Consider the following 18,577-nt stretch of genomic DNA (forward strand, 5'->3'; position numbering starts at 1 on the left):
TATACATAGACTGTAAAAATATTATATATTATTTTTTACAGTCTATGCTTGTATACTGTTGTGACTGTTAGTTGTTATACTTAAGTTTACAGCCCACATAATGATGTAATTACGATGTAATGATGGTGTAATTTCAAAATAATTAGATTGAGGAAATTATGCTTGTGGGCCCATGCCAACTCTCACCATCCCTAAGACACACCCGGGCTAAACCAATATAGTAGAATAGATCCAAGTTTTTTGTCCAGTGGGAAGTTTTTTTCACTCACCGTAGACAATAAACATAATAGTGTATTAAGTATACAGCCCCTGACAAAAGTCTTGTCGCTTATCTAAGTTTTAGGAACAACAAATAATAACTTGAATCAGAAATGGCTTATATGAAAGGCAAAGGCTTCTGGATTATGCTTATTATACCAAAATAACGTCTTGTATCATTCATCAGAATCAGAATCAGAATCAGAAAGGGCTTTATTGCCAAGTACGTTGCACATACGAGGAATTTGTCATGGTGTTGTTGGAGCATGTCACACATACAAATATAAGAAGGATAAAAAGATATAAACAATATAAGTATAAACATATACACACAGTACGTATTAATAACGATAAAATAAATTTAAATAAATAGTAAAATAAGTTAAACAGTAGTGAAAAGGGACGCTACAGTAGAGTAGGTACAGTGGCATGAGGAGCCAGAGGTGGGGTGTGGAGAGAGTCAGGATGGATTCCGAGCCTTGTTTAGAAGGCTAGTGGCGGAGGGGAAAAAACTGTTTATGTGGCGTGAGGTTTTGGTCCTGATGGACCTCATCCTCCTGCCAGAGGGGAGTGGCTCAAAGAGCTTGTGTCCGGGGTGGGAGGGGTCAGCCACAATCTTTCCAGCACGCTTCAGAGTCCTGGTGGCGTATAGGTCCTTCATCCGTCATTGCCTTTTATCATTGAATTAGGACAGAAAGGTCAGATTTGGCTTGGACAAAAGTCTTGTCGTGTCTTTAAATGATTCAACCAATCACAGATTAGAGCTTCACCTGTGACAAATACTGTAATTAACACATTCCTGGGTGTGTATAAAAAGAACTCCAGCACACCAGACCTTCATGTGAAGTGCAACCTGACCTCTCGCATGCCAAAGAGTCACCCACAGACCAAAGTGCTGATCATCAAAAGCCTGAAGACCAAGTCTGCTGCTGAGGTGGCAGACATCTTCAATGTATCCAAACGTCAAGTGGAGAGGATAATAAATCATTATTTTAGATTAGAAGAAACTGGTGAAGTTCATGACAAGCCCAGGTCAGGCAGACCCCGTAAGACAACTGTTCGAGGGGACCGTTTGTTGCTTCCACAGTCCAGGGCCAGCCCTTTTTTACCTGCAGCAGAGCTACATGAGAACCAGTCACCAGAAACCCCTATATCTATAAGAACAGTTTGTCAAATTCTCTCACGCAGTGGTCTCCATGGCCGAATTAGTGCTCACAAACCAGCATTAAACAGAAGACAACTAAAAATCGTGTTGCATTTGCAAAGGCCCACAGCTTGGTGAAAGGATGGACAGTGGAAAAGTGGCAGAAGGTTGCATCCCAATTGCCGCAAATACTGCAGAACACCTGTTGGAATCCGCATTGATCCAAGATTCACCCAGAAAACAGTCAAGTTTGGTGGAGGAAAAATCATGGTTTGGGGTTACATGCAGTATGGCGGTGTACGAGCGATCTGCAGAGTTGATAGCAACATCAACAGCCTGAAGTATCAACAAATTCTTGCTGCCCATTACATTCCAAACCACAAGAGAGGGCAAATTCTTCAGCAGGATGGCGCTCCTTGTCATACTTCAGCCTCCACATCAAAGTTCCTGAAAGCGAAGAAGGTCAAGGTGCTCCAGGATTGGCCAGCCCAGTCACCAGACATGAACATTATTGAGCATGTCTGGGGTAAGATGAAGGAGGAGGCATGGAAGATGAAACCAAAGAATCTTGATAAACTCTGGGAGTCCTGCAAGACTGCTTTCTTTGCTATTCCAGATGACTTCATCAATAAGTTATTTGAGTCATTGCCGAGACGTATGGATGTAGTCCTCCAAGCTCATTTTTTTTTCCAAGGCACCATGACTTTACGTATGCTCTGATGTTATTGTAGCATGTTTGTGTATTCAAAATAAAGTATACTTTCTACCATACATTACTGTATTTTTGTATGCGACAAGACTTTTGTCCAAGCCAAATCTGACCTTTCTGTCCTAATTCAATGATAAAACTCAATGAATGATACAAACCTTTATTTTGGTATAATAAGCATAATCCAGAAGCCTTTGCCTTTCATATAAGCCATTTCTGATTCCAATTGATCATCTACAAGTCAAGTTATTATTTGTTGTTCCTACAACTTAGATAAGCGACAAGACTTTTGTCAGGCACTGTATACTGTACATGCACATACTGCTTAGGAACCTGGCACTTTCAGCTTATTTTGTTCAGTGACTGCTGTGTGGATAAAAGATCTCTTACACAGATATAGGTTGAACTGAATCGCTTAAAGTCTGCAGACTACTGTAAAAAACTGGATTACAATTGTTCTTTGGTGCTGTCATGGGTAGATGTAGATGAGTAGTCGTGAGCAGGTATAAACACTCAGGATGAATCGGAGATGAAGTTGACAAGATGGGATTTTTATTGTTTACCCCAATTAAGGCCAAATGAGGCAAAATTGTGAAATAAAAATTAACAAAACAATTAAAGAAAACAAAAATATAGCCTATACTTTCAAGGAAATAAAATAAATTGACTTGGGAGTCAAAACAATAAGATAATATAAATATTCAACTGTTCACTAATTAGACCTTAACTCAAGTCATCACTCTGAGGATATGCAACAGACTTATATCCTACTCCCTCAGGTGTTCCAACAACTCTCCCTCCGAGCAAATACTACTGCTACTCTATATAGCCTGAAGCCCACCCCTCAAATTGGAACATACCAACACAATACAATGCAGGGGTGGTTCAGGTGAATAGACAGAAACGGCTCCATACAGCCAAAATGAATATATCTAAGAAGCTAGACATTTACAGCATATCATATATATGATTCACATTCAAATTAGACAAAGCCCCAAGACATCTTGATGGCTACAAAATGTAATACTTAAAATGCCGGTTAACTTCCTGTTACCCCGGAAGTCATAGACCCATTTAAACCTGAGGATCGCGGCAAACTTTCCTTTAGAACAAAGAGAGCACATGCTGGTAAGACAAATCATGTTACCCTCTGTTAGCTTTTAAACTCAATAAACGACACTCGTTAACAAAGGCACAAGTGTTGTGTGATTATTGTAACTGAACATGTTTGTGAAATAAACTGTAGGGTTTTAAATAGGGTTGTCAATCGATTAAAAAAATTAATCTAATTAATTAGACTCTGTGATTAATTAATTGAAATTAATCTCATACATAATTAACGGTGCCTGAACCATTACTTTTTAAGAAAGTAAAAAAAGAAAACAAAACAAAGGGTACTAAACAACAGTTGGTGACATTAAAGAACGACTTGTTTATTGCTAAGGCCATATGGTCAAAATTAAATGATTTAATAATAATGTATAACAATAACAACTTATTTCACTAGTAAATTGCTTTTACTTAAGTTAATAACGTATGTATACGCTATACACTATACAATAATGTATAGTGGACTGTGCAGTTAGTGAAACAAATAAAAGTAGTCTAATGGCATGCTTTCTCAGAAATTGTGAGAGGAGGAAGTCACCAATGACCTCCTTCTTTCCTCTGACTCTGGCCATCTTACCATTCTTATCATGCACGACCTCACGGCAGCCTTCGGCACCATCAACCACTCCATCCTCCTGTCCCGACTAGAAACCTACTGCAACATCACTGGCACCGTACTCTCCTGGCTCCGTTCTTTATCTTACCAATAGACAAAAAGTAGATAGACAATAGACAGTTCATACACATCAACAACTGCACCTCCTCCGTTGCTCCACTGTCACAAGGCGTCCCCCAAGGTTCGGCGCTTGGTCCTCTCCTTTTCATCCTTTACATTCTGCCAATTGGAAATGTCATAGGCAAACATGGTCTTCACTTCCACTGCTACGCCGATGATGTCCAGATCTACATTTCTACCAAATCCATCACCACAGCTACATCCTCCACCCTGACCAACTGCCTCACTGATATTCAAACCTGGATGCAAACCAACTTCCTCCAACTCAACTACAGTGAATCCGACTTGATCTTCATCAGCCCGAAATCCCTCACAAAGAACACCCATAACTTCGGTCTCACTGTCAACAACTCCACCCTGTCTCCATCCCCACACATCCGTAACATGGTAGTCATCTTCGACAGCAAACTCACTTTTGAAAACCACATCAACCAAATAACCAGAACTGCTTTCTTTCACCTCAAAAACATTGCCCGTTTCTGCCCATCACTTCCAGAATTGACAGCTGCAACAGCATCCTCTATGGTTCATCTGCAAAAGCCTTAAATAAACTTCAATACATCCAAAACTCTGCTGCCCGTCTCCTCACCCACACCCGTTCCCGTGATCACATCACTCCCATCCTTCAGAACCTCCACTGGCTCCCTGTTCCCCAATGCATCCAGTTTAAAGCCCTCCATAACCAGGCTCCTTCCTACCTCAGACCTGCTCCACCGCCACAGTCCCGCCCGTAACCTCCGCTCCTCTGACGCAAACCTCCTCTCCCCACCACTCATGACCAAGCACCGTACTTGGGGTGACAGAGCTTTCACCATTGCAGCCCCCTCCTTCTGGAACTCCCTACCCATACACATCTGTGACTGTATTGACCTGGACACATTCAAAACACTAATCAAAACAAACCTCTTCAGATTAGCTTTCCACATATAATATTCTTACATTTCTCACCGGATAGATAGTGGTTTTATTGTTTTAAATTGCTTTTAATATGCTTGTTCTGTGTTGGTTTTATTGCTTATCTGTTTTTAATGTGCTATATGTGCTAGTTTTACTGTAAAGTGTCTTTGAGTACCATGTAAAACGCTATATAAATAAAAATTATTATTATTATTATTATTATTATTATTATTATCAGTTGTATGGTGATGACTGAATGTGCGTGTCTCTTGTCTCCTCCATGAGCACAGAGTTTATAGTGGAGTATGAGGAGAACCAATGGGACCCTGGCAGATGGAAGGAGCTACAGAAAGTTCCCGGTAACCAGGCAACAGCCGAGCTATCACTACGTGGACACCTTAACTACCAGTTCAGAGTGTATGCTGTTAATGCTGTTGGACCTGGACCCCCCAGTGAGCCCACTGAGAGATACCAAACACCCCCTGCTGGTGAGGCTCGCTCCCTTTAATAAACATGTTCTGCTATGGTTACCTGTTGATTGTGAAAGCATGCAAAGTTTAAACATTTCTTTTGAAATGTGCAGCGAGTTGTTGTGTGGAGAGGCCAGCCTTTGGCCACAGGGCTTTGTAGCAGTAGGTGGTATGGATATTTCCAGCTCTCAAAAGGCTTTAAAGTATTAGCTTGGCTCTTATTTGAATATGCTTATGTATGAAATGAATGACTTTTACTACAATTGTCAAAGAGTGTTTTAGCTGAACAATATGGATAGATATTTGCATTTTAGCATGTTTAGCTATGTTTTTTTTTCATTTATAAATATTATACAACCTCTCTTCAAAGCTCCTGAGAGGAACCCAGAAAACATCAAAATTCAAGGCCATCTTCCTCATCAAATGGACATTAGCTGGGAGGTAAGAGAAAGAGCATATCGATCTATCTAAGATGGAAAACAAGAAAAACAAGAAACCATTATAGTATGGAGGAATTTTTCTTTCTCAACTTTCCTGTTGTAGCCGCTGTTGCCTATTGAACACAATGGGCCAGGCCTGGAGTACAAGGTGAGCTACAGGAAACTGGGGGTGGAAGATGACTGGAGGGAGCATCTGGTCAAAAGACACTCCTTTGTCGTGAAGAACACGTCCACTTTTGTTCCCTACGAGATCAAAATTCAGAGCAGGAACAGCCATGGCTGGGGACCAGATCCTAAAGTTGTTACTGGTTACTCTGGAGAAGATGGTGAGTTAAAGACTTAATACGTCTTTACTGTATGCGTTAATGCTATTAATAATTTTCAATATATTTCAATATGTGTTTATATGAAACTCACTTCAGTTCTACTGTTTCATTAAAACATACCCTAAGGCTGAACATGCACATGTAGCTGTTTTGTTTATGACTAACTGTGAACTTGTTGTGTTATCATATCCCACCCGTCTTCAGTCGTCTTTTGGCATTGTGTGCGGGAAAATGTGTCAGGTTAAGTTCTTTCTTTTTTTCCTTTCGCCCATGGTTTTTTAACCCCGTGCAGGTGTGCAGTAGTGACTTTTTCTCCCCTCCTGAAGAAGAAAAACACCTTTGCTCAATCCAGCAGGTGGCAGATAACCTTTGTAGAGCAGAGGGATGTCAAATTTCCACTTCTGTCTCAGAAGCTGTGGGAGATTTGACAGATCACAACACACTTTTTGCTGTAGGCTTATTAGCACAATGGCTGCTTCTTTCTCGTGTCTGCTGTGCTTCTATCCTTTCCTACTTCCAGTTTAGTAACATGTAGAGCAAAAACATTGAGAGCAATTTTATTTCATGTTTGATGTTGTATTTGTCCCTAATGAGAACAACAAATAAAATAAAATAAAACTGCCTCATTTGGTGTCCAGATGAGTATGTATTTGTGCACATTTATGCTGATCTACCAGCATCACTGTTTTTATTTACCACCGTAACCAGCAACAGATCATTTTGCACAGCCTAAACCAAAACCATTTTGTTCCGCCTTTAACATAACGGCTCAGACCATCGAATTAGGCTGTTTGTGTCCAACAGGGTTATCTTTCAATTTCTGTATCTGCAAGCAAAGGTAGCCTGTTGTTTGCAGTATGTTTGTATTCCTGACCTTCCTCTATGTGTTCTTTAGTCCCGACTGCAGAACCACGGGACGTAGCAGTGGAGGTGATCAACACCACTGTTCTGAGAGTTAGCTGGACCCCGGCTCCACCTGCCACAGTGAGAGGTCATCTAGGGGGCTATGATGTAAGTTTTAATAGACCAGACTTTCAGACTACATTGTATAACTAAGGACTTTCAATGGCAACAGAGGAACTCTGAACGGCAATAATTTTGTAGCACTTCACAGTATTTTACAATAAAGTAATTACTCTTTGTTTACATGAGAAAGATACAAAGGGGTAATTAGAGTCAAAATCCTCTACCTGAGTTACCTGGAGCAATTAGATCTTTATTCTAGGTCTTCTTATTGTAATAGATATTTCCGGTCTTTACCCCTTTTCACTCACCTGTCTTCTGTGTGTCATCACCAAAGACAGCTCCCCAAGAGAGAGACACTGTTTTGTCTTTTATCGTTTTCAACCAATACTGTGTAAGTGCAAGCAAATGTTTTAATAGGTAGGCTATGGCTAATACAAAAATGTTTGTTATGTGATTTTAAAACACTGAATATGAAATTGTAATATTTTATGTGATTCACTCAACCCAATTTGTTTTCACTTTCTGTATTTCAACCTCTCCTAATGTCCCTTTTCCAAATGGTGCATCTTTTCTGGTGGAATTATTTTCTCATTAGTTACTGTAGCTAAGATAGCCCACCACCTGATGAACTCAACGATCAGATGCTCACAAAGGGCATCTCAGTTTGGCTGTGTGTCTCATCATGGCAAAATGTGGTGCTGGAGACACCTACTGTCACGGGAACTACCACAAAGGCGGTTTTGAGTACTTTGCCAGGTGTTTATATGTCTGTCTGTCTGTGGACGGATTTTGTCATCCCAATAGCGTCACAACCATGCAAGATGACAGACACACACACACACACACACACACACACTGTTGCGACTGGTAAAAAGGTACACCTAAATGTGGTAATATGATACAATACCTGTAAAAACAAATGTGCATTTTGGCACATTTTCCCTTAAAGCTATAGTGCGTAGTTTCTGTCGCCCCCATGAGGAATTCGCGCACGTGCCCCCACCCCTCCTCCACGCAGTTGCAAATAGCCAAGAAGGACACGGAGGATTAAAAAAACATGATGGACTCTGCAGAAGAGGTAATTATCTTCACTCAAGCTTCTGCGCGGAAAAGTCACCAGACGACACAATCTTCTGAACACTGCCATACTGAGAAATACAGAGAGAGTTTTGTGGAGCTGATAGTCTTAATTAGCTTTTAAACCAACTCATTTGGCAATGGCTTAAATGTAACACATGTTTATTAACATCAAAAAGTTATGCACTTAAGCTTTAACTTCACTGTCACCTGTGTAGGTGTTGTCATTAAAAGTATGTGGGTGTTACAGTGGTTAACAGAGTGACAATGACAACAGTATTGTGTTAGGTAGCTACTCTGTCACACACCATCACTTGAGGTGATTGGTAACAAAAGGTGCATCTGTGATTCACAGTTCACATGATGTCTGATTTCAGATTTCTGCCTCATTAAAGGGGAAACCAGCAATTAATTGCTGCTCCTCGACATTTTTGATTTCACCATTCTGTCTTTCTCTTCCCTCCCTTCTATCTGTGGTCTCTGTTCAGACTTGTTCCTTATCACCATTATCCATTACTTCCCTCTTGCAGGTTCACTGGTCGAGGAAACGGAGTTTGCTGAATCCCAACAAGATTTTAGAAGAGCGCCAGACCCTGTCTTTTCCTGGGAAGAGGACTCATGCCATCGTACCGGGCCTCAAACCTTTCTCTGAGTACAGACTCACTGTCAGTGTTTTCAACAAGAAGGGCAATGGGCCCAACAGTGACCCGGTCACCTTCAACACTCCAGAGGGAGGTGAGGTGACGCAAACATACAACATGCAACAAATGGGTGCTCATTTCACACTTAAAAATGATTGTGCTAAATACACAAAAACTATACGCTCAAGCTTGCAGAACAATACAGTAATGACATTTAAAGTGACTCGGGCAACGAGGCATTTTAACAAAAACACACATTTAATTTACCTTTAAAGTCCCTTACAAAAAAAGTTACTTCACCTGGAGGTTTGAGCTTCACTTTGCAGCATACCTTTATACCAACAAGTATGATTTGTGGCATCATAACTAGTTTGAAAATCAATCATGGTCCAGTATGCAACTTACACCAGTGTGATGCAGACACTTGAAAACCTCCAGTGACACTGATAATGGACTTGTCAATGAAGTAGGAGACATTGTGTCCAGTAGTTAAACTCCTAGAAATGAAAACAATTTACATATTCAGATATTCTGGATTTTTCAATAAGGTAGAAAGAGTATTTAATTAAAAAAAAGTTAACCAGGTAATTGAACTTTTTGTTGAAAAAAACAATATAGACACAAATAATAATTCAAGTATTTTGTATATGTTTCAAAGCATGTCTGAAATAAATTATAGCTACAATACAATGCTATCTTTAAGACCAGGAGATAAAGAAGTTGTCAGAGGTAGTTTTATATGAAAATACTTTATACTAAAGGCTGCTCGATGTTACAGCCTTGTGAAATGACAAAGCTGCTTAGAACAGGCAAACTGTCAAATACTACATGATGTGTTTTTATCTGTTCAACAAAAGGGAAAAGAAAACTTAAAGCACAGACGAAATATAGAGAGAGAGAGAGAGAGAGAGAGAGAGAGAGAGAGAGAGAGAGAGAGAGATCTAACAAACCAGCACTTTGATTTAATGTTTAACCACCTCCAAATAAATAACAAGCTGCAAAAGAAACATGTCTATACAGTAGGAGCATTAACATTACTGTCATTTTCATAGTTCCTGCGCAATTGCCCATCCTGACTGCCTCCAACGCCCAGAAAGACTCCATTTTGCTAGTATGGGGCCCACCGCTGGAGACAAACGGCATCCTCACTGGTTATCTCCTGCAGTACCATCTCAGTATGTGAACACACAATGTTGTTTGGCTAATTACTCACTGACTTAAACAATGTAGACCTTTGGCCCTATGTGAGGTTTTTCATTAATAGAATTCTCATTGCTGTAGCGCGGTGCTTTGTCTGTTGTGTGAGGCGCTGTGGACAAAGTGTGGCTGCAGTGTGTGTAGGTGAGATAAGATCAGGTCGGGGGGGAGGAAGTGTGGAGTGGGTGGATCTGAGATATGACTGTTTATCTTTGAGTCTACAGGTTGAAAACCTGAAAACCTACTACACACACAATCATCTATACTCCTCTCCTCTCCTCTCTTGTGTTATAATACCAAACACTAGGTTGCACTGTTTAACACTGAACGCTCCATAATGCTCTGCAACAGCCCGATTGTGGTTTGACAGTTTTCCTCAGTGTTTCTTATCTCGTATCCTCCTGGACTGCAGGTTCTCTTCCAAAAGGATCATTAAAGTCAGTGCTGTTTGTATCCCTTGTCAATTTTTTTTGCCATTTATCACTCAGAAGTATTTTATCTTGCAACAAAACAACAACCCACCTTTATGCCGGAGAACGTTTAGGGTGAAGAACTGAGTGAGGGGCTTTCTTTACGCTCTCTCTGTTTTCAAAGCCTACACTCTTGTTGGCTGACATTTCTGAAATCTTTTGTGTGAAATGTGAAGGCAGAGGCAGCCCTTGGCCGCCTCCACTAGCACCCACGGAGTCTGGCCAGCTTTTCAATACACTCTGTCCCCCTCTGCTTTCTGCGTTTCCCATATCAGATGTCCTACTTTACACATATATTCCCACACAATGCAGTCTGTGTTATTTTGTTGTTGTTGAATTGATTTACCATGTAACTCTAGCATATTTTAAATTTAGATTTCTGTTAATTCTATGATTCCATTTTATGTCATATTACAGTATATGCACAGTCTGCACACACAGTTAAGTCATGAATGCGCTGTGTAATTAGTCAATGAATATGTCTGATGGTGTTCACAAACACATGAAATATCCAGTTTTCTGTGCTGCATACAAACATGAATTTTCCGAAGTGGCAGCATGGGCTTGGCACATATTCAATTTTCACCTGCATTTCAGCATTGGCACAGTAATGGCATGAACATAGGGGGTTTCAGGAAAAGTGTGTTGCTTTCTTCAGTCTGCACACACTGTACTTTGATCTATAATGCAAGTTTGGTGATATATTATGCTGCTTGTGATTGCTACTCCTCTGGTTTCCTTTTTACTGCTTCTGCCTTATGTTTAATTTTTTTCTTTTGTCTCTGTATGCCTTCTGTTTTTTTCCACCTGTAATGTAATGTTTTCTTCCTTTTACACCAATTCTTTTCTGCTTTTCCTTCATCACATCTACTGTATGTCTTATTCCCTCTCTCCTCCTCCTCTTCTCACCCTTGCCACCACCCCACCCCCCCACCCCCCCGGTCCTCTTGAGCTCTTTATCTCCCCCCTTTCATCTCCTCTACCCCTTTCTTCATAATGTATTCCTCTTCAGCTCACCTGTCACGACATGTATCTGCTACATTCACTTTCTGCATGAGCTAGCATGACATCTCTTCATCTTCCCCCCTCCCTCAACCATTAACCATCATTATAGTTGTGCTCCATTAACATACAACGTGAACCAACGGCGATGACGTTTTCTGCATGTATCCGTCGTAGGCTCACTCATGCCTCGTAAACTGACCTGACATCTTTCTCCTTCCTCTATAGTTAATGAGACCACACTGGAGGTGGTTGATTCCCAGGAGAAGAACATCACTGAGGCTGACACCACCCAGTGGCAGGTTCAGGGCTTAGAGGAGGGCAGACTCTACCGCTTCCACCTCAGTGCCTGCACTCGAGCAGGTTGTGGACCTGCACTGGCACAGGAGAGCAGCACCGTTGCTCAAGCACGTGAGTGGATGAAATCAGTGTCTCTGTCGTGGTAAGGTGGCTCATAAGATATAATATGCATTGGTTTGGGTATGAAAGCCCCACCACGTTTTGAAACATACTACTGACATGGTTTTGCAATGTTTGCAAAAATTTATACGAAGCTGAGGTATTTATAATAATGATTGATTGTACCATAAATTAACTTTATATAGTTACAGGAAGTACTAATCAGGCTTTTGAAAACAGTTGTATCATGTCTTCTGTGGCTCTGGAAGACAGTTTATCAAGTCTGAGAAAATAACCCTGATGATGTCATTAGAATTATCTGGGTTTGGAAACTTCATTTTGTGTTACGTAAAGGCAGTGTGCTATGGAGTTTTTAAAGTATTGGATGTTTACAAGGCATGGATGGTCAAATGAAAAGACTCAATTGAACTGCATTGTGGGAATTGTAGGACCAGTGTTTTTGGATCTTGGGCCACACTGAATAAAGTAAGGATTTTTTTTTTTCATCTGATGTAAAGAATTGGTCTTTGCATTAGTTCTCTGTTACATAATCCTGCCTCATTGGATTAATTTCACTTGTCAAAACAGTGTTCTTGAAATGATAATAAACTATTTCAATTGCGCCCTTATCACAAAAAAGGCTTAAAAGTGCTTCACAATCAGGAGAGACAATGAGGAAAGAAACAAGAAAATGGTTGAGCAGAAACAAACACAAAGTAACATCACTAATGTAACAATGGAATAAGCACAGCATAACATCAGGATTAGTAAAAGAGTAGGGAACTAACTGAAATAACTATATTATCTTGCAAGCTGTTGCTTTAACAATGCTCAGATTGTCTCCCTAATATCCTTGTGAATGCTTTTCCACAGTTAGCATATAAAAAGGTGCATCTCCAGTTTTCATATGACAGTAGCTGTGAACATCAACATAACATAACAAACCTGCAGCGGAGGATTCAAGTGAACCTGAAGTCGCATAAAACAACAGGGATTCTGCAGTTTAGGCTGGTACTGAGCCATTTAAATCTTTATATAAAAACTAGAGGACTTTCTTTTTCACATTTTCTAAAAGATACCGAGAGCCAGTGTAGCCCATCTATAACTGGAGTGCTGTGCTTCTTCTTTATAGTTTTGTTTTGAAGTCTAGCAGCAGAATTATGAATCATTTTTATCCTCTAAATACCCTTTCAGAGAAGACCAGTGAAAAGTAGCAATATTCTGCTTGAGATGAAAGCATGAATAAGCTTTGTGGCATCTTGCTAGCGTAGGAGTGCCTGCAATATTTCTCACGTTGTCTGAGATGTTGGCTTATACATAAACTTGATTAGATGAAAGAATGCTATTTTGGCCACTCTCTGACATGCGATTTAAAGCTTTGTTTGGATTTAAAGAAACAGGCTTAAAGAATGACTTGTGATTCGGTCTGGGGAACCAGAGATTCTTGGAAAGTGCATCACTTTAGCATTGAGGCCTAGTAGGAGTTTTTTGAGCCATAATTTATCTGCTTTTTGTTTGTGGATGTGAGTGAGATAAAGGCATTTTGTTCATTTGGCTTTACTGAAATGTATGACCATATGTTATCTGCAAAGCTGTGAAAATAGACATTAGACACTAAAGGAGACATCAAAGGAGGCATCAAAAGTGAGAAGCACGTGATCAAAGCAGCTTCCCAGTGCTACAACAAAAGAAGTGTTTCTTCCAAATAGCTGTCAAGATGTAAAAATTCCTCCCAGTGATGTATACACAAAACAAATTTAAAACATCAGAAAGACATTTTTTTTTTTTTTTTTTTTGAACAATGTGTTTATTGGATTTTACATAGTTATAAAACAAACAGGTAAACAATACTGTTCCATACAATAGTAATTGCAGATGTAAATTCAACATATCACAGGACAGATACCAAACCCCCACCTCCCCTCCCACCGGCACTTAGCCCCAACAAATGGGGACATATAGTTGAAAAGTAAAGAAAAACAAACAAAACAAAAATGATGGGTTAATAGAGGAAGAGAGCACAATGATAAATAAATAAACTGGTAAATAAAATAGAAAAGAATAGATAAAATAAATAATACTAAAAATAAATAAAATAAACTAAGAGAAATAGGATTAAAAAAAAAACACCATTTAAGTTGGCAGATCATAAATATATATACATACATACATACATACATACATACATATATATATATACACACATGTATACATACACACGCACCAATTAAAAATAAATCCGTAATAATGATAAAGAAAAATAAAGAAAACCCACTCACAGGCTCAACTCATTGCAGTACTTAGTGCACAGAGATCAAACATCTTGTGCTGTTGACATAAGACAGGAAGGGATTCCAGGACTTCTCAAATGAGACAGCCTTGCCAATCAAAGTCAGTCTTATTTTTTCTAATTTAAAGCAGCCATATTATGCTCATTTTCAGGTTCATAATTGTATTTTAAGGTTGTACCAGAATAGGTTTACATGGTTTAATTTTCAAAAAACACCATATTTTTGTTGTACTGCACCGCTCTCTTTCACTGCTGCAGATCCTCTTTTCAGCTGGTCTCTGTTTTAGCTACAGAGTGAGACCTCTTTTCTTCTTCTTCTTCTGTACTATCTTTGATTGCACTCGCACAAACACAGTAGCTCAGATGTAGATCATGTCAGCTAGCTAGCTCCATAGACAGTAAAAGAAAGGCTGTTTCTACAACTTTGGTCAGTTACAAGGCAGGATTAGCTGGGAGACTTCTATTTGAGGGCGCACATGGAAGTAGTTCTTTTGTAGATTATGGTGAACTTGTGTGTGTTGTAGCAGTGCTTTGCTATTGAGAAGGAGGTAGCATGCTAGCGTTAGCATAAGCGTTAGCATGCTAACGCTAACGCTACGAGCTAATGGTTGCGGTTAACCTGCTCATTTCGGCTTGTGACGTCACAAGCCGTGCCGGTTTTGACCAGCTCACCCAGAGACTGAAGGCAGGACACATTCAGAAACCGTATCTCACTCTAAACAGCATGGATGTTTTTTTTTCAAAGTTTGTATGTGTGTGGAAGCACCAGAGACACAAAATAGCTCCCCAAATCCCAGAAAAAGTGTTTTTTTCATAATATGGGCACTTTAAGAAAATAAAGCACCTCCCTAACCCAGTTTGTAAAGGTAGGTGGAACTGGGGATTTCCATTTCATCAGTATCAACCTCTTTGCCAGCAGAGTTGTGAATGCTATTAAGTCCTTGTTAGCTGGGGAAAGAGTAAGTGGGAAAGGCCATACACCAAACAGAGCAGTTAAGGCATTATGAGTCACATCCCTTCCAATTACCTTGGATAAAGTACTAAGGATCTCAGACCAAAATCTAGTCCGAGAAGAACAGCTCCAAATCATGTGTGAATAATTTGCTGTGGCTTGTTGGCATCGTTCGCATAGTTCGCATAGGGGAGACACTGTATCAAATATTTTTGCAAACCGAGCTTTAGTGTAGTGAGCTCAATGGAGAATTTGACATTGCATAAAGCTGTGTCCAGCACAGATTGAAGACTTATGCACCCTCCGTAAAATCTCCTCCCAAACATCATCCAGAATCACCTCTCCAAGGTCTGTCTCCCAAACTGTTTAAGTACAATAGAAGAGCCTTGACAGAGGTTATACATATTTAAATGAATAGAAGAAATTGCCCCCTTTAATGAAGAGAGAGGCTTCAGAAACGTTTCAAAATCTGAGGACTTAGGAAGAGCACGGAATTCTGGGAATGAGTTACGGATAAAACTTTGAACCTGAAGGTATCTAAAAAAATGTCCTTTAGGAAGCAAAAATTAATTTTTCAGTTGCTGAAAAGAAGCAAAAATAGAACCAACATACAGGTCTCTAAAAGTTTTTATGCTCAGCCTAGTCCATATAGAGAAAGTGCTGTCCAATAACGATGGGGGAAAATAAGGATTAACTGCAAGTGGAGCACCAACAGAAAGTGTTTGCAGGCCAAAATGACGTCTAAATTGAGTCCATATTTTAATACTGGAGGCCACCATCACATTGTTAGTATAACCAGAAATAGAAAACGACAGGGGTGAGTACAGTAAGGCCTTCAATGACACTGGATGAACAGAATTTGCTTCCAGGATCAACCATGATGGAGGCACCGCAATATCTCCATAATTAACCCAATAGTTCAGATTTCTAATGTTTGTTGCCCAGTAATAGTAAAGGAAGTTTGGCAATACCATTCCGCCCAGAGCCTTGGGCCTCTGTAAAACTTGTCGACGCAACCTAGGAGTTTTCTTGCTCCAAATAAAATCAAGAATAAGACTATCTACTTTACGAAAGAATGAAAGAGGAAGGAAGATCGGAATGCATTGGAATAAATATAAAAAGCACGGGAAAATGTTCATTTTAATTGTATTGATTCTGGCAGCAACAGAAAGGTTTAATAGCGACCATCGCTCAAAATTTTGTTTAATTTTTGTGAGCAGAGAGAGAAAATTATATTATAGAGATTAACCAACGTTTTGGCAACATACACTCCGAGATAAACAAAGCCAGAGTTCACAACCTTAAATGGCATGTTTTGGAGTCAAAGTGGATTTTCATTTACCTCTCCATTAACAGTAAACATTTCACTTTTGCCCAGATTAAGTTTATATCCAGAGAATCTACTAAATGTGTCTAGGACTAAGAGGGCTGCAGGAATAGAACATGACAGATTAGACAAAAACAGCAAAAGATCATCCAAATACAGCGCCCCCTTCAGCTCTACACCATTTCTGGTTATACCACAAATATCAGGGTGAGACTGCAGGTAATGCCATTGTTGTGCAACTCGATATTTAGATCCATTGTATCTATGTGCTTTGGTTTGTCCTAAAATCTGACTGGGACTTCTCCAGAATATTGTTTAATTTCAGAAATCTGATGATTTAAAGATAACTTGAGGGAGGTTTGTGGCTGGTACAAATTAGCAAATACCTCACTTTTTGCAACCAAGTCTGGTGAATATCACAGGTTGGGACATGTTTTAACAGCTGATCCATCATAGAGAGCAATTCTGGGGAATTCCCACTCTTTCTCTGATTATCTCAGAAAAATAGGTTCTCAGTGCATACAGTAGTTATGGGCTCTTTATAAATGAACATGGACCTCCAGTTCAGCTTTTCTACATTTCCTGTCTGTGGCTCTACACAATCTCTTTAGTACTCAAATAGAATTGATCAATCACGGCGATGTTCTGTCACACAGCCCTTTAATGACCTTGACTGTTTATCAGGTTGTTGTTCAGGGTGTCATCCATTTCAGTCACAGGCTCGGTCTCACTGAGAGAATTAATGAGCTGTTAAGTTCAGAGAACAAAACCTCTGCTCGAGCAGCTCTGATCCTATTCTGAACAGTAAAAAGATACACTTTCAGCTTTAAGCCACTACATGCCAATCCCTCTTTGTTAAAACATTAATAGATTAAAGTGAATGTGATTACAGCATCATGTTAATAATTCTAATGGATTTTCTTCTTCTTTTATTTTTGTTTTTGTAGAAGGATAAGACAATCCTGATCCAAATTGGTGCAGTCTGCTGTATGTCTTGCTGTCAGCATATGCATTCTACCACTAGGGTGTGTCAAAGCCAAAAATGTTCAAATTCTACACACATTGTAACTTTAATTTGTGTCTTTCATAAATCAAAGCAATGCAGATTATATCTGTTTTAGTTTAGCTCTCTATTAACACTTAATTCAGACAACCTGGCTTATACATTGAAAACATTACCTAACACCATTAAGTTTAGCTGCTTTTGACAGGTGTTTATTTTAGCCCTCACTATAGACGGTGATGAATTTCCCGACGGTTCAAAGTTCCTGGAAAACTTCCCCATCCATTACTTGGCAAGCAAGAAAATATGAACGCATGAGACACATATGTTTCCACTATCTCTAAATGTTTTAATAAAAGTGATTTATTCCTTTCTGGTTTTATATTTCCTTTGAGAGGCTCTGCATATTGTGGATGTCCAGCCTGAGAGCCATTAGATGCATTGTTTGTAAATGTGGCTGAGTAGAGGCTCGATGGGGAGATAAAATGGTTCTGTTTCGGAGCGCCATCCTCAGGGCATGCTAGTCACAATGCAGCAGAGCAGATTTATGGATGCCAATTATACGGAGCGGGGGCACAATGATTTAGATTCATTGATGGGGAGTGATGGAGTGGCACTGAAAAAAAATGAATGCATGTGAGTAAGTGAGCCCAGTCTATGAAGTGCTTCTTTTAGATTTCACCTTTGTGACTGAATAAGCTTTTAATGCTTATCGCCATTTACAACAGTAGCTTTAACATTATCTGGACGAACAGAGTGACACACCAGAACAAAAAACAGCCATAGAGGTATCAGCAGATGTGTGTCCTTGTGTCTATGTTTGAAAGGCTTGTAATGAAAAGAGAGTGGCTGAAGTGAGAGACAGGAAAAAAACCACAGAAGGATGGGGTGAAGCATCTGTGAGAAAGCAGGGAAAACTGATAAGAGAACAGCAAATAGCCATAGCAGAAGAGTGTGGCAGACAGAGAACAAATATCTATTTTTCTCCATCGGGTCTCATGAGATAAAGCAAAAGAGATAAAGCGGACTGCAAACATGACAAAATACACAGAGGAGAATATACCTCTTAAGTCACACAAAAATAACCAGCTCCTCCAGAGATTGAATTATTTGCTCCCTGGCGCAGCATTTGAACACCCAAGTTGTTATTGCTGACATAGCCT

The 18,577-nt window shown here is 39.7% G+C and overlaps 1 protein-coding gene across 17 annotated transcripts in view; it reads left to right on the forward strand.

Moving 5' to 3' along the window:
- Positions 1-18,577, forward strand: part of LOC116041022 (neural cell adhesion molecule L1-like protein) — a 58,987-nt gene that overhangs the window by 31,057 nt on the left and 9,353 nt on the right. For 13 of the 17 annotated variants that reach the window (XM_036007960.1, XM_036007961.1, XM_036007966.1 and 10 more), the window contains exons 17-24: positions 5,145-5,342; positions 5,695-5,765; positions 5,868-6,090; positions 6,295-6,330; positions 6,986-7,101; positions 8,664-8,868; positions 9,827-9,949; positions 11,672-11,854. In XM_036007960.1, coding sequence (XP_035863853.1) covers positions 5,145-5,342; positions 5,695-5,765; positions 5,868-6,090; positions 6,295-6,330; positions 6,986-7,101; positions 8,664-8,868; positions 9,827-9,949; positions 11,672-11,854 — 1,155 coding nt within the window. The remainder of the gene's footprint in view (positions 1-5,144; positions 5,343-5,694; positions 5,766-5,867; positions 6,091-6,294; positions 6,331-6,985; positions 7,102-8,663; positions 8,869-9,826; positions 9,950-11,671; positions 11,855-18,577) is intronic. The other 4 variants (XM_031286808.2, XM_036007974.1, XM_036007965.1 and 1 more) reach the window with 1 other exon arrangement.

This window comes from Sander lucioperca, chromosome 12, assembly GCF_008315115.2.
Source record: "Sander lucioperca isolate FBNREF2018 chromosome 12, SLUC_FBN_1.2, whole genome shotgun sequence".
NCBI lineage: Eukaryota > Metazoa > Chordata > Actinopteri > Perciformes > Percidae > Sander > Sander lucioperca.